The 27,852-nt window shown below is 42.0% G+C and overlaps 1 protein-coding gene and 2 non-coding genes across 4 annotated transcripts in view; 1 reads left to right on the top strand and 2 right to left on the bottom strand.

The window, feature by feature from the left end:
• Positions 1 to 1,888: 1,888 nt before the first annotated feature.
• TRNAE-CUC (transfer RNA glutamic acid (anticodon CUC)) lies at positions 1,889 to 1,961 on the bottom strand. The gene has a single exon. It is a non-coding gene; the product is annotated as a tRNA-Glu (tRNA).
• An 8,362-nt stretch (positions 1,962 to 10,323) lies between these two features.
• The window catches only part of EDNRA (endothelin receptor type A), a 74,848-nt gene continuing 57,319 nt past the window's right edge, over positions 10,324 to 27,852 (top strand). Inside the window, exons 1-3 of one of the 2 annotated variants that reach the window (XM_069556751.1) lie at positions 11,306 to 11,479; positions 12,246 to 12,519; positions 15,376 to 15,876. In XM_069556751.1, coding sequence (XP_069412852.1) covers positions 15,457 to 15,876 — 420 coding nt within the window. In that variant the 5' untranslated portion in view covers positions 11,306 to 11,479; positions 12,246 to 12,519; positions 15,376 to 15,456. Of the gene's footprint in view, positions 11,015 to 11,305; positions 11,480 to 12,245; positions 12,520 to 15,375; positions 15,877 to 27,852 lie in introns of those variants that run through there. The other variant, XM_069556750.1, reaches the window with a different exon arrangement.
• On the bottom strand, positions 21,099 to 21,202 carry LOC138423013 (U6 spliceosomal RNA). The gene has a single exon (XR_011250119.1). It is a non-coding gene; the product is annotated as a U6 spliceosomal RNA (small nuclear RNA).

Raw genomic sequence — 27,852 nt, 5'->3', positions numbered from 1 at the left:
CTTCAGTTACTGATAACTATAGTTTTATTTCAAGCCTGAAGCTCTCCTATGCCCTTAGATTCAAGCTGTTTAAAAACTGAATTTCTCTTCTTCCCACATAAACTCCACTGGCCCCATCAAACCTGGTTTCCCTTTCCAGGCACCCTAATGGATTCACTGTCCCTCTTTTTCACCTGGTCACTTTGTTACATGTATTCTAAGGCTCCTCTCAAGTGATCACAGCAGAGTTCACTGGTTGTGATAGAGGCTATTGGGTTCACAGAGACAAAACTATTTACTAGACATCACTTTACAGAGAATGTTTCCCAGCCCCTTATCTAAGGATATCTAAGACCCAGATAGGTCTAATCCTAACACTTACTGGATTGTTTTTAAGCTGATTGCATAACTTTTCCTCATTAGATTCAAGGCTTCTTTAGGATAGGGTCCTATCTTATTTGTTGTTACTTTTTCAAATCTCTGTTCCTAGCTGAACCTAATACAGCTTTCGCTCAATAAATATTGATGAACAGTTCTGAAGTCCCTCCAGGAAATTTTAGTGTCATTCGTTAGACTCTTCTCACTTCATCCTATAGATCCTATCTGCACTCCTTCATCAAAAAAAAAAAAAAAAAAAATGCTGGGTTGCATTAGCTGATTTGCACAAATGACTAGTATAATTTCCTTTCTCTTTTTTCATGTCATTGTCTAGTCTTCTTCAGTTCTGACCCTGGGGCTTGTGCCACTTGCTTTAGCCAATAGATTAATAGCAAATATGAAGTTCTCAAAAAGTACTTGTTCATTGGGGTTTACCCTTCCTCGCTGCCCTGGGAACCCTGATACCACTAGATGAATGGGCCAGGAAAGCCTGCTGGATGATGAAAGACACATGACCCTGATAACTAACCCCTGACTCCAGCCAAGAGCCAAATATGTGAGCAAGGCCATCTAATGCTAGCTGACGGCATTATGTGAGCCGTCAGCATATCTGACAGCAGATATGTGAGCACACTCTACTGCGTGAAGGAACCTAGGCAAGGCCAACAAAAAGAACCACCCAGATGACCGAGCCCACATTTCTGATGTACAGAATCTTGAGCTAGGAAACCACTGTTTCGTTCAGCCAATATGTCTTTGGTGGGGGGAGGGGGAAGGATTTGTTTATAGAGCATAAGCAGAGTAAGCTAGCTGCTATACCAGTCTTCTTCATTTTAAATGTCTCCAGGACTTTTGCCTTAAACATTACCTCCAAACCACCAAAGTGGTGACCATTACCACTTTATTCTCTGCCTCCATGCTTCATACTAAGATACACCAACCTAATCTGTCCTCTTGCCCCTAGTTACTACTAAGACTTGTAAAACACTTTTGCCAAATTAATCTTCCTAAAACTTTTCTTTCACATATCCTGATCAATGATAAATAAGGACATCTTTTTCCTAAACACAAGGTCCATTTTATCTCCTGAATATCTATTTTTATATTCAAAATATCCATTTTGATCCTAAAGCCAAGGAGCTTATAGGATAAGCTCCATGCAAAAGAAATTGTAGAATTATAAAGCATCAAAAAGCCTAAAGTTAATACGACTTTACAACTTCCTGTTACATATGAGGAAACTGTCTATCCTATGACTATCCCACCATTGTTTCTGTAAGCATATGGCTTGTCTGGTTTCACAGGTTCACAGCAGGAGAGAAATTTTGTCTCAGGGTGAATCATACCTTGAGTCTACTTGTATCTTATTTAGATAATGTTTAAGTGAAACTTTTGGACCTTAGACTTAAGAACTGATGCTGGAATGAATTAAGATTTGGAAGATGTTGGACCAGAATGAATGTATTTTGGGAGTTTTTATTAATTTGTCTATTTATTCATTGGCCATACTGTGTGGCTTGTGGCATCTTAATTTCCCAACCAGGGACTGAACCTGGGCCCTTGGCAGTGAGAGTGCAGAGTCCTAACCACTGGACCACCAGGAAACACCAAGGAATGTATTTTGCATGTGAGAACATGAATTCTGGTGTGGAGTGATATGAACTGAATGTCTGTATCCTCCCCTCCATTCATATGTTAAAGACTTAGCCTCCATTGTGATGGCATTTCAAGATGAGGCTTTGGGAGGTAATTCAGATTAGATGAGGTCATGAGAGTTGGGCCCTGAGGACAGGATTCAGTTCAGTTCAGTTCAGTCCCTCAGTCATGTCTGGCTCTTTGCAACCCCATGGACTGCAGCATACCAGGCCTCCCTGTCCATCACCGACTCCTGGAGCTTACTCAGACTAATGTCCATCGAGTTGGTGATGCCATCCAACCATCTCATCCTCTGTCATCCCCTTCTTCTCCTACCTTCAATCTTTCCCAGCATCAGGGTCTTTTCCAATGAGTCAGTTCTTCACATCGGGTGACCAAAATATTGGAGTTTCAGCTTCAGCATCAATCCTTCCAATGAATATTCAGGACTAATTTCCTTTAGGATGGACTGGTTGGATCACCTTGCAGTCCAAGGGACTCTCGAGAGTCTTCTCCAACACCACAGTTCAAAAGCATCAACTCTTCAGTGTTCAGCTTTCTTTATAGTCCAACTCTCACATCCAAACAAGACTACTGGAAAAACCATAGCCTTGACTAGACGGACCTTTGTTGGCAACGTAATGTCTCTGCTTTTTAATATGCTGTCTAGGATGGTCATAGCTTTTCTATGGGATTAGTGCCCTCATAAGAAGATACCAGAGTACTCTTTCTATCATCTCATTCTTTCTCCCTGCCATGTGAGAACAGAGCAAGAAGGTAGTCATCTGTAAGGCAGGAGGAGAGGACGCTTATCACACCCTGAGCATAATAGTCCCTGATGTTGGAATTTCAGGCCTCCAAAACAACAAAATTTCTGTTGTTTCAGCCATCTGGTTTGTGTATTTCATTGCGGCAGCGCCAGCTGACAGTATCAGCATCCACAAGGCACTAACTAGTCAGGACACCTACCAATCTTTTCTGTCAATGTCAAAGCCTACCATGTTTCCGTGATATACCTAAATAACAATTAAAACCTAATTGCCTTTCCCTCTCCTGATATGAAGTTTCTACATATGAGACCTGCCATTGCCTTGTATGGCCAGACCGTTCAAGATGGCTGTTCTCTTGCTCTCTGCACATTCCCTGCTTGTCCACAACCTACGCACATAAGTGACCTTCTCACGTAATCAGAGAGCCCAGTCAGCAAATACCTACATATTTGCCCCCTGCCTTAGTTGGTGATTTTTCTAATCTTTAGATCAGAATGGCTCCCCTACAATAATTTATCAAATGGAAGACCTCTGCCCCTTAAAGATACTTAGATCAAGGGGCTAAGAGGGCTGTAACTCTCTGCTGGTTTCCTTGGTAAATGATGAATCAATTCCCCTTATAACTGATAGTCTTCCTATTTGCCTCAGGAGTGAAGACTACTGCCGTGTCCTGCCGGCTGTCTGCTCTCCACAATGGGCTATCAGTTCAGGACACTTTTGCTTCAGACGTGTAAGATCTCCCATCTAAGAAAGCCCCGATGTGTCTGTCACTGACTCCAGGCTCTTTCTTCAGTCTTAAGGCTGGGCAATACAGGGCCTGCAGGTCTGTGGGGTGCAGCCCAACACACCTCCTTTCACTAAGTCTCCTTAATTCGCAAGCAGGCTTTTTGTTTGTCTTCTTTGATTACACGCGCAACTCACAATTCTCAAGCCCATTTCAGCCTAAGGCTCATTCAAGAGCCAGAGACACAGTGATGTCTTGAGAGTACCCATCTTGGCCTGTCCCCACTAACAAACTCTGGAACACTTGGGCCCCTCCATCTCTTTTACTTTTAATTTCTTTTGGCCACACCATGCAGCATGTGGGATCTAAGTCCTCCAACCAGGGACTGAACCCTTACTCTCTGCCGTGGAAGCAGAGAGGCCTAACCACTGGACCACCAGGGAAGTCCCAGGCCACTTGCGTCTTGTTAAGGATTCCTGCCGCAGTGTTGGCATCAGCTCTGCTGTGGATAAGTATTCTCCTCCTGACCAACTCAAGGCAGCAGAGCCCCTGCCAGCTTTTACCTGGCGGCTCCTCAGATGCCGCTGGTCTCCCTGGCCTTAGTCCCTCCACTGTGCCCCCTTCCTGAAGTCACCCAGGCCATCACATGCTGCAGTTTATTCTGCTCCACCAGCCACCACGCAGACAGACCAGGAAGGGACCCATGACCGCGAAAAAAGCTATCATTTATTGCCATTACTCCTGTCATGTGCCAAGACTACAGGTATTAACACTTTCTTCTTTTTTTTTCCCTTAACTCTTATCTTTTTCATTTCTTCTTTGGTAGTTAAAAGTAAATTCTATCTCTCCTAAGAGAATCTTGAAAAGATAAGACAATTCTTCTATATGCCTCTCAAATAATGTCACTGAATAAATTAATAATTTCTTAATAACGTCTGATACCTTGTGGTGGTTGTTGTTCAGTCACTAAGTCGTATCTGATTCTTTGCAGATCCCTTGGGTTGCAGCATGCCAGGCCTCCCTGTCCTTCCCCATCGCCCAGAGTCTACCCAAGTTCATCTCCATTGAGTCAGTGATGCCATCCAACCATCTCATCCTCTATCACCCTCTTCTCCTCCTGCCCTCAGTCTTTTCCAGCAGCAGGGTCTTTTCCCATGAGTAGGTTCTTCACATCAGATGGCCAAAGTATTGGCACTTCAGCTCTTCCCTGTTAGCTCAAATAGTAAAGAATCTTAAAAAAAAAAAAAAAAGAAAGAAAGAAAAGAAGCAGAATATTCTCAAAAAAAAAAAAAAAGAATCTAATGCCTAGTCCAAATCTAAATTTTCCGTTCTCAAAAAAATGTCCTTTATAATTGGTTTATGAAAACCAGGATCCAATCCAGGACAATGTAACTCCTCTATGTTTCTAATCTAATCCTTTTTTAATTGATTAATGCATTGAAGAGACAGGGTTAATTGTCCTGTAAAATGTCATAGTTTCTGGATTTATCTATCTGCTTCTCTATGGTATTTGTTTAACTTGTGTGTTCATCTTCCATCTTTCCTGGAAACAAGAATAGCTAAAGTTTTGATTCAGGTTAAACATTTCGGGCCAGATGGAATATGTCATAAGAGGACACCTAATATCTGCTCAGCCAATCATGAGTGATGCTTGATTTTTCAGCCCTCCAATGAGGCCACCAGCAGTTTACAAAACACCTGGGCTACATTCTACCTTCAGTATATTTGGATGAGATATCCTGCAGTCTTGACCACCAGGTGCAAAACACTGTTGCAATGAGAAAACACTTTAGAGGGACTTTGCTGGCAATTTAATGGTTACGAATCCGCCCTCCAAAGCAGGGGACAATCCCTAGTCGGGAACTAAGATCCCACATACTGCAGGATAACTAAGCCTGAGCATTGCAACTCCTGAGCCCACAACTACTGAGCCCCCATGTGCTACAACTAGAGAGCCCACGAGCTGCAACTTAGACCCAATGCACCCAAATTAAATAATCAATCATTTATTTATTTGAAAAGCAACAGTTTAAAATACTTCCTTTTGTGAATTTAGATTAAAAATGGACCTTCAATTCCCAGGGCTTGCTTTTTCGCCTCCAGACCAGTGACACTCACTGCCAATAGCAAGTCTCAGCTCTGATAATGCCTAGTGCTGCTCTAACAGCTTCAGGATCTGGGGTACGCTTCCCCAATCTCTCAGTATCTCTCTTCTCACAACCAGCTGTCCAGCCTTTATCTCTGTGGTTCACACTGTGAGAGTCAGACCTTTTATTGCAGTTCAGATTTGGGGAGCTACGGAATTAGCAATTGTGGAATGGGTCTGCACATTTGAATCAAGGAACTTAAATTCATAAGAACATTTACCCCAAGGACACATGAAAAGTTGCTTTTTAAGTGCTATCTTGAGTATGTCTTAATCTGCAATTATTCTTCAGGAGATCAATGATAATATGACACTGAGAAAAACCACTGTAACTGCCATTACAGTAATTCTCCACTTAATGAGCAGCTTGAACCAGAAGTCAAGTACACCTGAGAAAGACTCCCTGCAACCTAGAAGATCTGCATATTGCATCCAATCTACCTTCCAGGGAAAATAAACAACCTTTGGGAGCTGAGTTGAAAAACTTGGTCGAAATATAAATTATATGTTTTTTAAAAGTATAAAGCAGAGAATACAGAAGTGGGGCAAGTATTTAAAGTCTTGGCTATGGGGAGAGGGTACGTAATTTAAATAGCTGGTTTAAAATCCACTGAAGTCATTTTCCCCAAAGTAAAGCAGAGAGGATGAGAAAATAAATCTCCAAAAACTAAGGAAGGTTTGGATTGTTCTCACCTAGAATGAGGCAAATGTCTTACAAACGCAGATCTATGCTGGCGATCCATATAAACATATTTGTTTGTATCTGAAGATCTTTCCAGAGAGACAGAAAGCTCTTTAATGAACTTATAGAGCAGGTCAAAAGATAATATTATAGGTGAGAAGATTTCATCTTAATGTCAGTAAGAATTTTTTTTATTGTGGTAAAATATACATAAAATCAATTTCTCATTTTAACCATTTTTAAGTGTATGGTTGTGGCATTAAGTGCAACCGTTACCACTATCCACCTCCAGAACATTTTCATCATCCTATACTGAAACTCTGAAGCCCATTAAATAATAAATCCTCCTTCCCAGAGTCCCTCTTAACCACCATTCTACTTTCTGTCTCTGTGATATCAACGACCATTTCAACTACCTCATATAGAAAGAAAGAAAGTGAATTCGCTCAGTCGTGTCCAACTCTTTGCAACCCCACAGACTGTAGCCCACCAGGCTTCTCCATCCATGGAATTTTCTAGGCAAGAGCACTGGAGTGGGTTGCCATTTCCTTCTCCAGGGGATCTTCCCAACCCAGGGATCGAACCCAGGTCTCCTGCATCGTGGGCCGACGCTTTACCCTCTGAGCCACCTACCACCTAAATGAGCTGCCATGCCTCTCCTTCTGCGTTTGGCTTATTTCACTTACATCATGTCTACAAGTTTCATCTATGTTGTAGCATGTGTCAGAATTGTACGCCTTTATAAGCCTGAATAATATTTCATTTACATGTATATACTACATTTTATTTGTCCGTTCATCCACAGACGGACATCTGAATCGTTTCCATCTTTTGGCTATTATAAATTATGCTGCTATGCTATTGTAAAATATGCTGCTATGAATTATGTGTATCTGTTTAAATTCCTGCTTTCAATTATTTTGGGTATGTACCCAAAAATGGACTTACAGTGATTTTATGTTCAATTTTTTGAGGAACGGCTAAACTGTTGTCCACAACTGCTGGGCTGTCTACATTCCCACCAGCAACACACACGGGTTCCAATCTCTCCACATTATTACCAACACTTGTTGTTTTCTACTTTTTGATAATACCTATCCTAATGAGTGTAAAGAAAAAACTTTGAATAATTAGACCTGTACCACAGCAGGATGAACTGTTCCAAAAGGTAGGGACTGACGGATGTGCTCTACCACAGAATGAACAGACTGACAGGTTCAGTTGTGCAAATATCCAAGTCATGCAGATATCCAAGGGCATCTGGTCACAAAGTAAATAAAGGCTGAAAATTAACACATGTTTTACATGCCAAGGTTTGAGCCCTGGTATAGAACATTTTCTTCCCTGAAAATATTGTCAGCTTGCTAAGCCATGTGCCTGAAGTGGCACCTTTTATAATGCAAACAAAGGCACTTATAAAAGCTGTTAATTATTCTGACTGACTGACTCTTCATCATGAGGAAGATGCAGATAGAACAGATTAATGCGCAGGCTAACATCCAGTCTATTGGACTAGATGACTATTAAGGTCCTTTCCAATGGTGGTATTCTGTGGATCTCTTCGATAGTATTACAAAATGAACCTTGAATCCTTTGACATGCCTTGCCTTGACAGGTGAAGTCGATAACCCCTTACCTTGACTCTGTGATCCGTGACTGCTTCACTAATAGGAGTAACTGGAATAGGAACAGGAATTCTGCAGGAGGAACAGTGTATCAGTTTCTAAGCCCAGACTTTAAGAAACTGGCAGCTACCATTTCCTGTCTCTTGGGACACGCCTTCTTGGAACCCAGCCACCACTCTGTGAAGAAACATAAACCACTTTGTAGGGAGACACACATGGAGAAAACCCAACACTCATTACCAAGAAAGCAAACTATCCTGGAAGTGGAGCCTCCAGCCCCAATAAAGAGGATGATCTGTCCCAGCCAAACCCTGCCCAAATTGCAGATTGATGAGTAAGGTATGTTGTTTTAAACCACTACCATTTTAGGGTGATTTTTCTTTAGCTGCAGCTGATAATCAGAACAGTCTGGAATATAATGTGACCTGTGCTCCAAACTCACATTTCCACAACATGCCTCATACCAACAGTGCACTGAAGGATTCCCGGGTGAGGTCTTCCCTAAGGAGCCCTTGATTAATTGTTTTCCATAGAATGTTTTATTTTGATTATTTACTTGATATTAAACAATCAGATTATTAAATATTCTCTCATGATTTTTATCAAGGTGTAGTTAATTTACAATATGATGTGAGTTACAAGTATATAACATAGTGGTTCATAATTTTTACAGATTATACTCCATTTAAAGTTACTATATTACCTATATTCCCTGTGCTATATATCTTTGTAGATTATTTTATACATAGCAATTTATGCTTCTTAACCCCAATTCCTGTCTAATCTCTTCCCTCTCTCTCCCCACTGGTAACCACTATTTCTATATCTGTGTGGTTTCTTTTTGTTATATTTATTGTTGTTTAGTCACTCAGTCATGTCTGACTCTTTGCAACACCATGGATTATGGCCCACCAGGCTCCTCTGTCCATGGAATTTTCCAGATAAGATTACTGGAGTGGGTTGTCATTTCCTTCTTATATTTATTAGTTTGTTTTATTCTTTAGATCCCTCATATAAGTGATTACATACCGTACTTGTCTTTCTCTGCCTTATTTCACTAAACATAATATCCTTTGAATCCAACCATGTTGCAAATGGCAAAATTTGGGGGTTTTTTATGGCTTAGTAGTATTCCATAATATATATACGTACTTTATTAAAAATCAGAGACATTACTTTGCCAACAAAGGTCCATCTAGTCAAAGGTATGGTTTTTCCAGTAGTCCTGTATGAATGTGAGAGTTGGAACATAAAGAAGGCTGAGCGCCGAAGAACTGATGCTTTTGAACTGTGGTGTTGGAGAAGACTCTTGAGAGTCCCTTGGTCTGCAAGGAGATCAGACCAGTCAATCCTAAAGGAAATCAATCCTGAATATTCATTAGAAGGACTGATGCTGAAGCTGAAGCTCCAATACTTTGGCCACCTGATGCGAAGAGCTGACTCATTAGAAAAGAGCCTGATGCCAGAAGTCAGGAGGAGAAGGGGACGACAGAGGACAAGATGGTTGGATGGCATCACCGACTCGATGGACATGAGTTTGAGCAAGCTCAGGGAGATGGTAAAGGACAGGGGAGCCTGGTGTGCTGCAGTCCATGGGCTCACAAAGAGTCAAACATGACTGAGTGACTGAACAACAACAACTTCTTTATCCATTCATCTATTGATACATACTTGGGTTGCTTCCAAATTTTGGTGATTGTAAATAATGCACTGGGGTGCATGTATCTTTTTGAATTAGTGTTTTCAGTTTTCTTCAGAGATATACCTAGGAGTGGAATTGCTGGATCATATGGTAGCTCTATTCTTAGTTTTTCAAGAACTCTCCCTACTGTGTTCCATAGTGGCTGCACCAATTTACATGCCCATCAAGAGCACATAAGGGTTTCCTTTCTAAGGAGTTTTTATTTCTTTTCCTCATCTGCCTCATCTCCTCTCCCATATTCCCATTTAAGATAAAACTGTTGAAACCCACCTTTGGCAGCATCTGCATCCTCCCTGATTGGATTTCGTGAGGAATCATAGGTTTCTCAGAGCCACACACTGGACCCCTCCACAGTCTCTTCAGGAGCTCCTATTTCACCCTGAGCCAGTAGTATATAGCCTTCACGGGACAACATAGACACAAAACGTCCTTGAAACAGTCAGCTGCTGTGCACACTGGCTCTTTGTTGTTGCTGTTCAGTTGCAAAGCTCTGTTGGACTCTGCCACCCATGGACTGCAGCACACCAGGCTTCCCTGTCCTTCACTATCTCTTGGAGTTTGCGCAAATTCATGTCCACTGAATGGGTGATGCAACCTAACCATCTCATCATCTGCCGCCCCCTTCTTTTGCCTTCAATCTTTCCCAGCACTTTAACTTGCTATAAACTTAAGAGGGAGCTTAGAAGCAGGCAAAGGGGCAGGGAACGCAGAGCATAAACCGCTGGTTCCGGACCCTGACTCTCTGCAGCTGCTCCAAGCAGAAAAAATCTGCTTGCACTCACTGGGGAGGGAAAGGTTTCTCAGCAAGCCCTTCCTTAGTTCTGGGTCTTGTTTGTTAAACTACCCTCCTCCTCGACGACCGCCTCCTCATCACCACCACTTTCATTTCAGGAAGGAAATAGTTAAAAAGACTCCAGCCCTTCAGGGCCTGGGAGGGGGCGGCCGCCTAGTGCTTATAGTGGCTGCATCCCTGGAGGGCTGGAAGGCTGGGACTTTCTCGCCGCCCTTGAGTGGACTAGATCTGGGAGCTTTGCGAGGAGAAGTGGAGGACAGACGCGAGGCGCGTTCCTTCGGAGTTTTCTTTTTCTCGCGAACCCTCGCGCGCGCACACAGCCAGCCCTTTGGTCTGGCGATTGCGGACCAGAGGTGGAGAAGCTCCATCCCCCCAAGTGGCTGAAGCCTGGCGGCTCGGGGAGGACCTCCCCAGAGAAGCTGTGCCCAGGAAGTTTTCCGAAGCGGAGGCAACGGTGCAACCGGGGCCGCCGCCGCACCGGATCCCGGGACACTCGCTATTCACCCTCGCCGGTTCGGCTTCAACTCGCCCGGGCGCCGCACACGGACCGCGCAGCCGTCTGAGCCCGCGGAGCTCCACGGTCGGTGCCAACTCTTTACTCTCCGGGTCCCGAGTCGGGTGGGGGAGACGCTGGCGGGCCCCTGCACAGGGAGGAGAGGTGACCTCCGACCGTTGTCGCCCGGCGCCGGCACCTCCTGCACCGGGGCTGGTATCACCTGCCCGCGGGGGCGCGTGGCTGCGCGGGCGCCTTCCTGGGCGGGTGCGCGCCCGGGAAAGTTTGGGGTTTGGGAAACTGATGCAAAGCCCCTCCGCCTTCCCGGGCGGGCGGCGGAGTTTTCCTCCAAAGAAAACCTGGGTCTCCCTTTTCCAGGCGTGCGAGAACTTTGTGGACCATCACGCCCGTGTCGCTGGCTCCAAAGCCCGCCTGTGAAGTTTGCCCCGCAGCCCGCTGCTCCCGCACGCCCGGGACGTGCCAAGGGGAGCCAAGGGCACCGGGTGTGAGGGGCGGATGTGTTCGGGAAAGATGTTTTGGGAGAACCCCCAGGTCAGCTACTTTGGAAACCTGCCTGTGGGGGTCTGGGCGTTTTGATCTGTGTCCTCCTTTTAAAGGACACTTGTCGCCCTTCACGTGCAGAAAACGAGGGCCGTTCCCACATAATAATCAGCCTCTGTTTACGCCATCCTAATGGCGTTCTGGGTACTTGGCGGCAGAGGAGGTGGGCTGGGAGGCATATTAAAGACAGGCGTTGTCAGTCAAGAGAGTTACTAATTTCTTACTCAGTGAGCAAAACCCACCAAAGTGGGGGGGTGGGGCGGGGCGGGAAACTTATTTAAAAGTTCCTAGTTTATCTGTTTTTCTTTTTTCTGTTGTAGATTATTTATGTTCCCTCGCCCCCACCCTCTGTTTTGTGTTAACTAATTGAGAAATACCCTGGCAATCATTTCATGTAAATTACCTGCTCTAAACTCATGCCATGTGGGTAAGGTTGGAATTTCCAAATCACCAATTTGATGAACTTTGATCTGGAGAGTCCCCAGATGTGAAAAGGTTTAAGCATCAGGATAGAGTCCTCTTGCTTCATAATAGCTTTTGAACTCCAGCAAATCCTTAGACCCCAAATATGAAGAATGCTTAATCTGTAAACCAGGTTCCTCAGGTCTGAACCTGAGAGGCTTCACTAGAGCTATGACTGATGATGAGTGATGATCTGAAGCCAGCGTGACTTAGATCCATGGAGATGAGCTAAGACTCATCCTTGGAGGAACATGCAGTTCAGAGGGTTTTTTCCCTTTGGTTTTGTGTCTTTCAGCCAATGATGATATGGCAGTCACATGCCTTTGCCAAGTATACCTTAGCTCTGCAGCTTCATGTGTGAACAGACAAGGCTGAGCGAGATGACTTCAGAAATGGTGGTGTCACTGTTGGAGGAGGGAGACAAGTGGTTTTTATGGGAGCCAGCTCACACTTTGATAACAACCCACAGTTTGATAAGACTCCTCAACTCTTGTGGTAATCAGCTCACCAAGCGAACCGAAGTGCTGATGTTCAAACAGTAGTGCTACTTTTGTGAACCACCTAGCCAGGTCCGTTCACAAAATATCCTCCTAGCAGACTATGATGGGCACAGAGCCATTCCATTTCTGAGAAAGGCCTTCTTGTCTCTTACTTTGAAGAAAACTCATTAAGGTTCATTCCCATTGGGAAACTGGAAGGCATTAATCACTTAAATAGCATAAGATATTGAAGAATTTCCTTTTTTCATCTCTGATCTGAAGAGGAGGGTGACGATATGCTTTATTCTTGGAGCGGTGTGGGGTGGAGTCCTGATCACCACTGTGTAACTGAAATAGCGGCATTTCATAGGTCTATCAATATTTTGTCAGATACTCCAAACTGTAAGCAAGGGAAAAAAGAAAAACAAAACTGCATACTATTTGACTTGGTCAAAAAGTTCATTTTGTACCAGCTTTTTCCATAAGCTGGTACAAAAAACCCAAATGAACTTTTTGGCCAATCCAATACTTGCAATTGTCTAGGCAGAACCATGTGCCCAGTATGCTCGTAGCTTAGAAAAATTGATATTTGAATCATTTAATCAGACTGAATCAAGTCCTATGATTAATTAGACTGAAGGGTTATACCTGGCCTACCACTTCTTGGTCACAAAAACATAACTTCTTCAAGGCTGTTTCCTCTTGATATTCTCCCTGCCTACCTAGAGCTGTAAAGCTCAAGTCAGATAACAAACAGGTGTAAAATAGATTACCATAGCACGTAAACTCTTTTTGGCCTCGTGGCATAGTTGCCTGACCAGGGTTGGAACCTGTGCTCCCTGCAGTGAAAGCACAGGGTCTTAACCACTGGACCACCAGGGAAATCCCAAATTAATTCAGGTTCCTGGGGAAAAAATCTCTGGGGAAGGCAGAAGTATACAGTATTGCACCTTACATTTGCTTTAGACCTGTACACCTTGCATAAATCTCATTTCTTCATATATTAACTATGCCCTGAGCTTTATTAATAACCAAGATAACTGTCAAACTCCTAAACATGGTTGATATCAACCATGGATAGACTCAAAAGGACACAATTCTTAAATTGTGACCTGGGTGTGTTCATCCTATACATACACTACATCACAAATGAAAGATTCACAAAAACTCACAGAAAATATCCAAAAGATCAAAATGGGAAGCGCCATTTTTATATATGATTGTTGTGTAATCACCAGCCTCCCTCATTTCCCAGCATCTTTTCTTTAAGCACTAAAGTAGAAATCTAAACTTCCTGAACAAGAAGGACCACTTGCTCTCTGCGAGTGACTAAAACAAAACAATGAAATGGTCTTTTGCAATCATATCTAAGCACCCTGCAATGTCTGTTACTTCTTCAGAATGCTTGAAACATTGTTGAATGTTTTAAGTGCTGAGTGTACAGTGTAGCAGTTAGGAGCTCAGACTCAAAGTCAGACTCACCTGCCTCCGTGTCATAGAAGGGCCACATCAGCTATGGTCTTGACAAGCTACTTGACCTTCCTGAGCCTGTTTCCCTGTGTTTATAATGGAAACAGATATACAGTTCTTGTGGTCATTGTATGGATGAGATGACATCACACGTGTGAAGTGCTCAACGTGGTGAATGCCTGGTCAGAATCGATGTAGCTATAAAGGATGTTTAAAGAATGTATAAAGGATATTTGGAAAATCCAATAGTACACCTGGTCTGGGAAGGTCCATTACTCCTAGTTCTACTCATTGACAAATATTCCTACAGTAATTTCTGACAAATGGAAGAGCAAAAAACTCCTGTCAGAGGATATAGATTGGACTTCCCTGAAGGTTAAGACCTGTGGTTAAGACTTCCTGTGGTTACGACTCCAAGCTTCCAAAGCAGGGGGCGTGTATTCAATCCCTGGTCAGGGAACTAGGATCCTACATGCCGTGCAATGCCCACCCCCCAAAAAGGAGGTAGACTGTACACATTATTCATCCAAGTTTTTAATAAAATAAATATTCTGTCTTTATCAACTATCTTATTTTTAATTGACTAAGATTGTTAAATGTATTGATGGTTTACTCACAGTTCTGATTTTCAGTGAACATAATACTTAATAGCACCTGAGCTGACTTTATTTCTATTTTATTAAACACATACATGTGCATTTTATTTCTATGTTCATCATAGAAATAAACACACACATGTTAACAGCACACGTGTTGAAATACTAGATTGTTAATTATAAAATTTGGTGATCTTATGCCTTACTACTATATGACTTTCACTCAGTATGTAATGTCTTTTCCATTAGTAAATAAAATATTGTTATCTCAACTCTTGAAGATTTTCTGTAATTCAGGCTATCAGTCTAAGTGTAAGGGAGAAAAGAAAGTAACTTCTTCTGTTCTACCTAAAGAGGAGACTGTCAAGGCCTCATTCATATTATCATCTAGATGTAGACGTGTGCATGCGTGTCCAGTTGCTTCAGTCACGTCCGACTCTGTGCAATCCTATCGACTGTAGCCCGCCAGGCTCCTCTGTCCATGGGACTTCCCAGGCAAGAATACTGGAGTGGTTTGCCATGCCTCCTCCAGGGGATCCTCCCAACCCAGCGATTGAACCAGAGGCATCTCCTTCATCTTTTGTATTGCAGGCGGACTCTTTACCACTGAGCCATCCAGGAAGCCCCAGATGTAGGTATAGCTATGGGAGAAAGGTGAGAGAGACAGAGGCAGTGGCAGAGTAACAGAGATATAACTTGCCCTGATAGAGAGCTTTGATCTTGTCTGCTTTTGTTCTCCCATGGGGTAACCTGACACAGATGTTATCTACTTACCAAATAAATCCTGCTTTTTAACTGAAGCAGTAAATTATCATCAATTGCAATCTTACTGGCAGCTGGATTTGTAACCAAAATCATTTTTTCTCTTTTCTTTTTCCAGGTGGAGAAAGGAAGGAAAAAAAAAAAAAAAGAGGGTGTCAAATCAACAGATTAAGTGACATTTCCTGAAATTTGCATCGAGATGGAAACCTTTTTGCTCAGGGTGTCCTTCTGGGTGGCGCTGGTTGGAGGTGTCATCAGTGATAACCCTGAAAGCTACAGCACAAACCTAAGCATCCATGTGGACAGTGTCACCACTTTCCGTGGGACAGAACTCAGCTTCGTGGTTACCACACATCAACCCACGAATTTGGCCCTCCCCAGCAATGGCTCAATGCACAACTATTGCCCACAACAGACTAAGATTACTTCAGCTTTCAAGTACATTAACACTGTGATATCATGTACTATTTTCATCGTGGGAATGGTGGGGAATGCAACCCTGCTCAGGATCATTTACCAGAACAAGTGCATGCGGAATGGCCCCAACGCGCTGATAGCCAGTCTTGCCCTTGGAGACCTTATCTATGTGGTCATTGATCTCCCTATCAATGTATTTAAGGTAGGAAATCACCGCACGTGCATTTGCAGGTTGGAATGCATGCTCTGGTTCCATAGTTGAGAGAGGTGCTACAGACCTTTCTGTCCTTTGGAATTCCAGTCTGTGCTTTTACTGAGAGCCATTTCTGCTGTCTTGAAACTGGGTGACATTTCCTATTTTTATTGTTTCTTCAATGTGACGCTGATTTTCTGACTTATTGATTAACAAAAGAGTATCTCAGGGATGACTCTTCAAAGTTATGGTCTTCCATGAATGGGGTTCTCATGCCAGTCCTAAGCTGGCTGAGTGGATGGGCAATATGGGAAAAGAGCAGTGGATGTTTTTGAGATTCCATTTCTGGGGTGAGACCTACTGAGCCCAACAAGTATTTAAAATAAATGTATCTTCAGTTTTAGTTACCTTTTCAGCGTGATGCTGTCTGGGAGCCAGATATCCACAGTGTGACTTGAAATGAGAGGGCTTGTTTTATTTTGGCTGTCTGGCTGATTGAAGTCAAAGGTCATGCTGGCTTCTGCAGTTATCTGGGTGACTTAGAGATAACAGGGTGCATGTGATGGCAAGCCTGGTGACCACGTTGAGCAGCGTTGCTAAAACCATTTAAAACAGGCATCGCTTTACCACTGCCTCCCTCCTTGTTTCAGCTTACATTTATGCAGCACCCACCGTGTGCCTGCGTGCACCCATTGTCCAGAGCTAGGCAGGAGGACCCAAGGTAGTGCCTCGGTGGGAGAAAATGGTAACGCACCCATTGTTGGTGTGATCACCTTGCTTTCGGGACGGCTGCTGCTGCTAAGTCACTTCAGTCGTGTCCGACTCTGCGCGACCCCATAGATGGCAGCCCACCAGGCTCTGCCGTCCCTGGGATTCTCCAGGCAAGAACACTGGAGTAGCTCTCGGGTCTAGTTAGTACCAAAACAACCACAGCCAAAAGGAATTAGTCGTTCCATATTTGGTTTAGTGGTTGTGAGGGGAAAACTGCTGCAAGAATTCAAATGAGCTAAAATTCAAATGAAATTTCATGGTCTTTGCCAGATGTTTCGGAATGTCTTTATTCCTAGCCCAGGGAAAGCACGTTCCTCAGCCTTCTTTTTTTTTTTTTTCCCCTTCTATGTATTATCTGTAGAAACAAAACTATTCTGAGCAAGAATACTCTGAAATATGACTGAGAGTGGAAAGTTTTGTCAGTTACAGACATGATTAGTTTTACGAGAAATAATAGCCTCTCGGTTTTAAGTAAATAGACTGCAACCGTGGTGAAATGACACTGGCCTACTAGAAGAAGCAGTGGTCTGACAACAAAGATGAAAACACTGATGAAAACTTTGAACATTACAAGGAAATAAATCATCTCACAATTATTCCAGTATTCTGTTTGCCAAATTGGGGGAATTAGACAACAAAAAGTTAAAAATCACATACCATCTCTTTCCACAGAAGGGCATGAACACATGTGTTTTCTATTTGAACTTAAAGCAGAATTTCAGAACCAAATTAGGAGGCAGAATTGTAAATAGGCAAATGTGTAAATAATTTAAAATATTTAACATATGCTACAGAACTTTATTTTTTTTCTTTTCAAAGTTTTTTATTTTCTCTTTGTGAAATAGTATATGTACTCAGCATAGCTTCCTCAAGACATCTCTGTAGTAAGAGATTAAAAAATGTCGACATGACTTATTCACAATCATGGTGTAGAATATTAAATAAACATTGATTATTCATATTTATACAGCTAGTTAACCAACCCATTATGGCTCAGGAAAACAACAGAACTGTCTCTGAATAATAATCCCTATCTGACCATGTGCAAAAGCAGCTTTTTGGCACATCAGTATCTGCTGAGAAGGAGACTTCTCTCTTTGAGGTGCTACCTGCCACTCACCAGACTAAACTTCATTTCTATTCCATAATAACATTTTAAGTCAGATCACATGGAATAACTCCAAATTTGGTGAAAATTCAAATAAATCTTTGTTTTACATTCATACAGCAATGCGTGAAAACTAGCACTTCCTTATTTGACTTTATAAGTCTTCCATCTTGGGAATCCAATACTTCATAGTGCCGTTTTCAACAATGTGGACAGTTTGATGTGTTTCTTTGTTGTGGGAGTACTTTCATATAATTCCTGTTTTTCTAAAACTCATGTAATGAGTCATTTAACCAATGGTTATTTTAGAAAGTTAACCTTTGGGGTTAAAAAAAATTACTCTGTAGTCATTTCAGTCTTCTTTCAGGGGAAAAGAGAAAAGCACTGGAGTGAGCATAAAAGTCTCACAATATTCAGGAGTTATTTCTACTTCCTCCTGGCAGTCCTCATGTCTGGATTAGGGAACCATAAGTTGTTACTGTTTCTTTGACTTCTGCCTGAGAGGGTCAAGAGAATTCCTTCTAAGCAAGCTGCCTCCTGCTGTAAGAGTCTGATGCCTTGAAGTCTCACACATCAGACCTATGGATTCCTCTGACCATGTTGAACTGTCTCTGTATTTCAGGGCAAAATAGTAGCCATCTAGTTTCACTGTGCCATTATGTTTAGGTACCAGTGAAAAGTGCACAGACTTGAAGAACATTCTGTTGAAGAGATGCATGAAGCTTCTTTATCTCCCCTACTATTAGAACTAGGTTGAAAGAAGAATGGTTGAAAGGACGTGCCATGTTCTTCAAAGAAAGAGAAGTTTTCAAATCTCACATGTGGTCGTTGTGTTTAAGAGTTCCATCACTTGCTTTTTAGACTCAGTTCTAAGGTGTCTCCAGAGGGCAGATATTGCCCTGAGTTGGGTTAGAATCAGAATAAGTGAAAGCAGTGTACAGGCGGCAAGCTAGACTTGCTGATTAGACTATCACAATAAAAAGGAGAGTACGCGACAAAGTGTTCTTTCTACTCGCATTTTGTTATCGCTCTCTCACTTTGAAAGAGGCTGCACTGAAGCTGTCTCATGTGTTGATGTGCTGGAAGGGCAGAGCAGCCAGTCTCAGACGACTAGGCTGTTTCTGTTCGGTCATCATCCCGTGCAGCTGGTGTTGGGTGGCTTGGGATGCTCTGTGGGCATGGAAGAGGCGTTCACTACATATCTGAATTTCCAGGTTTCCTTGTTGATGTCTGTCGTGCCAGGATTTCTTCCTCCAGGCTGTAATGGACATGGCCTGCACTTATCATGTGCTTCTCTGCTTGGACACCCCCAAGAGCTCCTGCTTCTTCCTAACATGCACGTGCAGCTGTTGTGCGAATGCCTCACTCCCCCTAAGTAACGTTCTCCACCCTGAGGCTGGATATAGTCACTGAATTGCCTCTGCTGAAGCATGTACAAATCCTGAATTTAAAACTGAATTAGGTCTTAAGTTATATACATTGCATGGAGAAGAAATAACCCAAAAAGTGAAGAGAAATTCCTCTGGCCCTGTTTACACTTGTGCGAGTACACACACACACACACACACACTCACACATTACTTGATAATAAAAATCAAACAGTCTGAGACAATAAACTATAAAGTAGGAGGAACCAAAGGATGCAAATAAATGCCAATTACCGTGTTGGCTTTCAAATGGCAATGTTGAAGAAACGCTATTGTTTATCAAGGGATTACTCTAATTTTGAATTGTACAAAAAAAACCACACATTTCATTAGCTTCATGAGAAGACTGACAAAAATAGGAGAGAGGAGCGAAAAGGAGTTAGTAGACCCTTTCAAATAGTCACACTTATAACCAAACTGATGATGGATTCAATCTGTCAAGAATTATACTATCTGATATCCTGAATTTTCAAGGAAGGTAAAAACGTAGCAAAATAGATAAATCTGTATATAAAATATTTACATTCATTACAATGACAAAGCATCATATCTGTGTTTCGAATGCAAAAATACCCCCTAATGACTCAATGACAATATAGATTGGAAGTATAGAATTTAATAATTCTATATATTTTTAATGACTCATTTATGTCAACTTTAGGGAGAGAGATTTTAAACTTGAATAGAGTGGAAACCCTAAAAGTGATGTTGGTGCATGGGTGGGCCAAAGCTTGGTATCATGTGCTCTCAGTTCAGTTCAGTCGCTCAGTCGTGGCTGATTCTTTGTGACCCCACGAACTGCAGCACGCCAGGCTTCCCTGTCCATCACCAACTCCTGGAGCTTACTCAAACCCGTGACCATCGAGTCGGTGATGCCATGTGCTTTCAGGACAACAGTAACTCAGATGTACACACAGATATGCCCATATGCCATTGCACCTCAGCCTCTTAAGTAGAAGCTGGAATGTGGGGAAATTTATGTAGGAAGGAAGCAGAATGGAGAGGATGAGATTGGCAGCCATGGGAAGAGGAAAGCAGGTGAGCCCAGGGACTTGGCATGGAAATGTCATCAAAGGGGGGAGCTGGAACCAGTGACGTCATAGACAGTCCTGTAGGTGAATCACGGCTCCACGCAGCATGTAGGTTAAGGCAGATCTCTGAGAAGGAGCTAAGCAGCCGGTGACACATCCAGTAATTAGTTGTTGACTGATTGGGTCCACTCCAAGCAACCACCTCTTCCTGAGGACAACAAGGAAAAATAAACAAAGACAATTTCTGTATGAAATTATCAAGGATATTTTGCAATGAAAAGCCAAGGTTCCCAATATGTTGCTCTGGTAGAGGATCTGAGCAATGTGGAAACCAGAGACGTTCACACAAAGCCAGTTTATCTCCATATTCACACAGACTTTGACATCTTGTGCAACTGAAATCCATCTTGTTTGGGCAGCCATACAAGAGTTGTTTCCGGACACATCAAATCACCAGGGCAATATCTGTGTTGGAAACAAATTGCCCCAGCATATAAGGCATATGCCTCAAACATAGAACCTGTTCAATAAGTGCTTTTTAATACAATTTAATGAAACCACGTCAAAATGATGCGATTAAAATTAACTTCTTTTTTTCCCACTGAAGTAGAGTTGATTGACAAGGTTGTGTTAATTTCTGCTGTACAGCAAAGTGATTCAGTCAAACAGATAGATCCTTTTTCATATTCTTTCCCATCATGGTTTTTCACAGGATATTGAATCTAGTTCCCTGTGCTATACAGTAGGGCCTTGTTACTTATCCATCCTATAGATAAGAGTTTGCATCTCCTAATCCCAAACTCCCAGTTCTTCTCTCCCACCCTACTTCCCCCTTGGCAACCACAAGTCTGTCTTCTATGTCTGTGGGTCTCTTTCTGTTTCTTAGATAAGTAAAAAATGTAGGAACACTTCGCAGATTTGCATGTCATCCTTGCCCAGGGGCCTTGCTAATATCTGTATTGTTCCAGTTTTAGTATATATGCTGCTGAAATGAGCACCAAAACACACTTGTAATCTGATTTTTCTGAGCGCTTCAAATTAAAATATTGATGATGATAAGGACGATGATGTTGACCTGTCAGAGGGGGTCTTCATCTGCGAACAGGGCACGGTGTGTTCTCTGTGGTCTGCACATGCTGCTCTCCAAGTCGATCAGATTACCCACCACTACATGTATAATCATGATGTTTGCCTTTTACTCATCATCAAGCAAATAAAAACCGGCCTTTCTCATATATTCCAGTAATAGCCCTGGAATCATAAAATTAGGTGTGCCCTAAATTTTCAGAAAGAGAACGTGTCCCTTCACTGAGCTTTCTGTCTTCTTATTGGTACCCCATACCCCAGCTCATCATGTCCTGTTAGGTGTCTCTGATTTGGCCTCGTCTCTCCATGCTTCTCATCTGCTCCTCTTTATCCAGCTAACCAAGCTAAGCAAGATGACCCTTCTGCCTGAAGTGTTCTCCCTCATGCCTCCTCTGGTTTATTCCACTGTATGCTTCAGATCTCAGCTGCAGCATCTCTTTGTGTGGCAAGCGTGCCTGACCTAGACTGGGTCAGGGCCTTTCTCCTGGGCTCCCATGACGCTCTCTGTTAGCCCTGTAAGATCACGGAACACACGCTCTATTGTCTCTGACAATTCCCTTGCCTGTCTGTCCCTTATAGACTGCAGGTCCCCTGAGGCATGCTGCCATCATCCTCATTTATCACGGTTTCTCCACATCCCACAGTGCGCCCAGTTTCAAAACTACTTGATGAATGAGCAAAATAAGAAAAATGTACTGTATTTGTCTCTATAAGAATGTTTTTCTCCCATGCAATTCCAGATCTAAAGACAGGCTTGCTTTTTGAATTTATTGAATCTCTACTATGCCCCTGCAAACCAGGATAGCTCAAAGTCCATAAATCTAGGAGAGAAATGTATGTACTATCACAAGATTGTTTTCTGTTTGTCTTTAGAGGTCAAGAGTTCTTTTTCTATGGTTCTGCCATTATATTGTTTAATTTCCTCTCTCTTGAGTGGTGTAACCAATTAAAGAATCTTGTTTCAAGATTTTGTGCAGTACACAGTCCTTCAGCGTAGTTGTAATTGTGGTTTCAACTGAAATATTCAACCTACAAGTGATTTAGAATATCAAAATGAACATTCATATCACCAAACATTTTATTTGCTCTTTAGAGAACAGGAAACAGATTGATTTTCTGGCATAGCTGAGACACAGGAAGATTGTAAAAGTTCATTATGCTAACTAGCTGACCTAAGGATATATGTACATATTAAATGACAGAGTGATAAATTTGTTACCCAGTTTGCTGTTTATTATAAGGAAGTTGCTGTCTGCAAAGGCTTCAGAACCCTTTCCAACTCTACCTCCCCTTCTGGCTTTTCGTTTCCTGTGTCTGGGAATCTCATTGCTTTCTGTCATGGTCCTGTTAAGTAATTATTCTCATGTGAGGTTACTCAGCTAACCCTCAGCATTTGGCTCACAGCACAGTTACTCCCATTTCGCTGATGGGGGATGGAAACCATGTATCACGGCAGGATTGTTCCCAGGGCTGAGAGGAGCTTTCAGTCCCCTTCTCCCTGGGAAGGTGTTGGGATGTACAGAACATTGTGACGTATACTTCTCCATCAAACAGGACAGATCACGGAAGAGGGTGCTGTGTTCTAAACTGAAATAGTGATGCATAAATGCTTTACTTTTGAGAAAAGAATTTTCTCATATATACTGTGTGTGTGTGTGTTGCAGTAATTCCATCATTCTGTGTAGTAAAAGCAGATGTCCTGGCTATTGTATTCTGAAATATTTCTATAGTGTCTTTGTCCCATGAGTTGCTAGCATGGAAGTGTCATTTCTTTATTATCAAACAAAATTTACACAGTTTGTATATAGAGTGTATGAACTAAAATGAAAGAGGATGGGGTATGAAGTTTCTGTCTCTGAAGCTGATTTGAAGGCTAGAGTGGTTAAATAAGGAATGTTCTTAAGCAACTCTGTCAAAATAAATTTGATACACAGCCAGAAATTCTACTACTGCTTTCTGGATCTACCATAATCTCTTGGGAGCTAGAATTATTGCTTTCTATAGCTACCATTTTATTTTTAACTAGGTCTAGTTTTTCTTGGAAAAACTTTCCTACATTATAAAGGTAATAGTTGATATTAAACTGTAATAGAACTGAACATAAGTCTCATTCAGTGTTACTATTTGATAGCCTGATTTTCAAATTTGAACATCAAATTTTACAAAGCCACATACTCTAAAATATTTATTTAAATTTGGGAGGTTTGACGTCTTATGTTCCTGAACTCAAGAAGCAAAAATCAAGTGTGCCCTCAGATTTAGTATTATTTTTGTGAATGTGCAAATTTAAATTTCTCAAAAATTTAGAGAATTTAGAATTTAAACTTCTCTAAAAGTTTCATCAGCATCATTTGCCATCATGACTTACTTGGCAAATGGGATAGACAACAGAAGTTACTCAAATCGTGCTTCTCATAAAACTTACACATGGGAGTCCTATAATTTTAGATCGAGTTTTATACTAGAAAGTAATGGAGGTGGGCAACTGTTGGCCATTTGGTTACTCAGTTACATCAGATCTCTCTTCTCTAAATATTCTTTATCTATTTATTCATAAATATTTATTGAGCTCCTCCTATATGTCAGTTATTGGGGAAATAGCAGTGAACAAAAGCAATCCTTGTCCTCAAAGAGTTTCCATTCTAGTAGAAGAAAAAGACAACAGTCAAGTTAAGTCTGTGAAATAGCAGCTAAGGAGAAAAGCAAAACAGAGAAGAGGAATAAAAGTGGGAGGAGTGAGCAAAGAACTCAATAGAAGCCCATGTCGAATAAAAACTAAAACTTAAAGGAGCAAACCATCCCACTGTCTATAAAGAAAGAGCATCCAGCCAGTGGAGATGGCAAGTGCAAAGGCCCTGGGGCAAGAATGTGCCCAGAGGGTCAGTGGAGCAGCAAGGAAGCCATGGTGGTTGATTGGAAGGAAGAGAATAGTAACACATGATGTCACAGAAATACTGGGGTAGGGTAAGCGATGCAGGGAAGCAGATAACATAGGGCCTAGCAATAGATGACCATTTAATTTATTGTCCAAACCAAGATGCTTTAAGGGTAAAAGGAGACACTATCAATAATTGCATCTGGACAATAGGCATTAAAGGAGACACTCAATAATTGCGTCTGGACAATTTGTAGGCATGAGAAAAGTAGGAAGCCTAGTCACCCTACCTATACACCTTTATAGAACCTTTAGCTTCTTTCTGTGAGATAGGAAAGTTTTAGAAGGTTATGAACAGATGAGTGACATGATCTATTTTACATTTTAACAAGAACTTGCTGGCTACTGGGTTGAGAAGCATTTCCTAAATCGACGAAGGAAAAATATACAATGAAAATACATGATGTGTACCAGTTTATAGGGTTTCCCTGGTGGTCCGTTCAGCAAAGAAGCTGCCTGCGATGCCAGAGAGGCGGGTGTGACCCCTGGGTCAGGGAAGATCCCCCTGAAGAAGAAAATGGCAACCTGCTCCAGTATTCTTGTCTGGAAAATCCCATGGACGAGGAGTCTGCTGGGTCACAGTCCACAGTTCACAGAGTTGGACACGACTGGGCAACTAAACCAGCACCACCATGCCAATTTATAACCGGAGAATACTGCCCCCTAAAGCTTAATTAGTGTTTACTCTGTACCAAGCTAACTCATTGGATCCTCACAGCAAACTGACTGCACTGCTATTGCCTGAAAATGAAGACTGAGGCGCAGTGTTTCAAGAATGTTCTCAAGGTCACACAGTCAGCAAGTTGCAGAGCCAAGATCAGGATCCAGCCTGATCTCAGAGGCCATGCTGTTAGCTGAGCCGCCACACCGCTTCTCTTCCATATGCCTCGGAAGACAAACTTGATGGGCGTCCAGATGTCAGCCCTAGTACAGAAATAAATTTCCAAAGACTGTGTTCAAAAATAGTCATCCCCTTTCTTCCCTGCATTAAATCCAATATTTCTTTAGTTGTTTATTTAGGACAGAAGTCACACACTACAAAGGACGGATGTATATGAAACAGAGATTGCTCTCCAGAATAGCATTTGTGTTCTAAGTCTTGCAGATTGCATTGGAACATCTGGTAAACAGATTTTTGTATTCTATACTCATTGTCATGCTGGTGAGATCAGCTGACAGAAGGAAGCCAGAAAATAAAGATAAATAAACTGTAAAAAAAAAAAAAAGGTTAAGTCCTTTGATGGTCTGATTGCTTAGACATATATATCTGCTCAGAGGAACATGTTTTGCCAAACTGATGTCTCATCCAGTTATTACAGGAACGGCTAGGCAATCTGTAGGCATGAGACAGGAACATGAATGTCTATGGCTTTACCACAGTTCCAGGTGGGATATGAACACCTGATTTTATTGATAAAACTAAATGTTGCATTTCTAGACCCTCCTCCCCAGGAGTTTACCAAATGCATAGGAATTAAATGGGGAATATGAAGGAATAATGAATGACATTTGGGGACATGTCTCAAATTATATTTAAAAAGAAGCTAGAAATAAAATGCCTAGGAGTAAACTTAACCAAGGGGGTAAAAGACCTATACTCTGAAAATTGTAAAACACTGACGAAGGAAATTGAAGATGATATAAAGAAATGTAAAGATACTTCATGCTCTTGGACTGGAAGAATTAATAATGTTAAAATGGCCATGTTACACAAAACAATCTCCAGATTTAGTATAATTCTTATCAAAATACCCATGTCATTTTTCACAGAACTAAACAAATAATTCTAAAATTTAAATAAAACCACAAAAGATCCAAATTGCCAAAGCCATTTTAGGAAAAAGAGCAAAACTGGAAGTATCACCCTTCCTGACTGCAGGCTATACTATCAGTTCAGTTCAGTCACTCATTCGTGTCTGACTCTTTGCCACCCCATGGACTGCAGCACACCAGGCCTCCCTGTCCATCACCAACTTCCGGAGTTCACCCAAACTCATGTCCATCGAGTCAGTGATGCCATCCAAACATCTCATCCTCTGTCATCCCCTTCTCCTCCTGCCTTAAATCTTTCCCAGCATCAGGGTCTTTTCCAATGAGTCAGTTCTTCTCATCAGGTGCCCAAAATATTGGAATTTCAGCTTCAGCATCAGTCCTTCCAATGAATATTCAGGACTGATTTCCTTTAAGATGGACTTGTTGGATCTCCTTGCAGTCCAAGGGACTCTCGAGAGTCTTCTCCAACACCACAGTTCAAAAGCATCAGTTCTTCAGCACTCAGCTTTCTTTATAGTCCAACTCTCATGTCCATACATGACTACTAGAAAAACCATAGCTTTGACTAGATGGACCTTTGGTGGCAAAGTAATATCTCTGCTTTTTAATATGCTGTCTAGATTGGTCAAGCTTTTCTTCCAAGGAGCAAGTGTCTTTTAATTTCACAGCTGTGTCACCATCTGCAATGATTTTGGAGACCAAAAAAATAAAGTCTGTCACTGTTTCCACTGTTTCCCATCTATTTGCCATGAAGTGATGGGACCAGATGCCATGATCTTAGTTTTCTGAATGTTGAGTTTTAGGCCAACTTTTTCACCCTCCACTTTCACTTTCATGAAGAGGCTCTTTAGCTGTTCTTTGCTTTCTGCCATAAGGGTGGTGTCATCTGCATATCTGAGATTATTGATACTTCTCCCAGCAATCTTGATTCCAGCTTGTGCTTCTTCCAGCCCAGCGTTTCTCATGATGTACTCTGCATAGAAGTTAAATAAGCAGGGTGACAATATACAACCTTGACGTACACCTTTCCTGATTTGGAACCAGTCTGTTGTTCCATGTCCAGTTCTAACTGTTGCTTCCTGACCTGCATACAGATTTCTCAAAAGGCAGGTCAGGTGGTCTGGTATGCCCATCTCTTGAAGAATTTTCCTCAGTTTATTGTGATTCACACAGTCAAAGGATTTGGCGTAGTCAATAAAGCAGAAATAGATGTTTCTCTGGAACTGTCTTGCTTTTTCAGTGATCCAGCGGATGTTGGCAATTTGATCTCTAGTTCCTCTGCCTTTTCTAAATCCAGCTTGAACATCTGGAAGTTCACAGTTCACATACTGTTGAAGCCTGGCTTGGAGAATTTTGAGCATTTGAATGCAGAGTTCCAAAGAATAGCAGGGAGAGATAAGGAAGCCTTCCTCAGTGATCAATGCCAAGAAATAGAGAAAAACAATAGAATGAGAAAGACTAGAGATCTCTTCAAGAAAATTAGAGATACCAAGGGAACATTTCGTGCAAAAATGGGCACAATAAAGGGTAGAAATGGTATGGACCTAACAGAAGCAGAAGATATTAAGAAGAGGTGGCAAGAATACCCAGAAGAACTATACAAAAAAGATTTTCACAACCCAGATAATCACGATGGTGTGATCACTCACCTAGAGCCAGACATCCTGGAGTGTGAAGTCAAGTGGGCCTTAGGAAGCATCACTACAAACAAAGCTAGTGGAGGTGATGGAATTCCAGTTGAGCTATTTCAAATCCTAAAGGATGATGCTGGGAAAGTGCTGCCCTCAATATGCCAGCAGATTTGGAAAACTCAGCAGTGAGCAGTGGCCACAGGACTGGAAAAGTCAGTGTTCC

This window comes from Ovis canadensis, chromosome 17 (genome assembly GCF_042477335.2).
Source record: "Ovis canadensis isolate MfBH-ARS-UI-01 breed Bighorn chromosome 17, ARS-UI_OviCan_v2, whole genome shotgun sequence".
NCBI lineage: Eukaryota > Metazoa > Chordata > Mammalia > Artiodactyla > Bovidae > Ovis > Ovis canadensis.
Note: the sequence above shows the minus strand (reverse complement) of the source record. Positions and strands in the feature narration are given on the sequence as shown.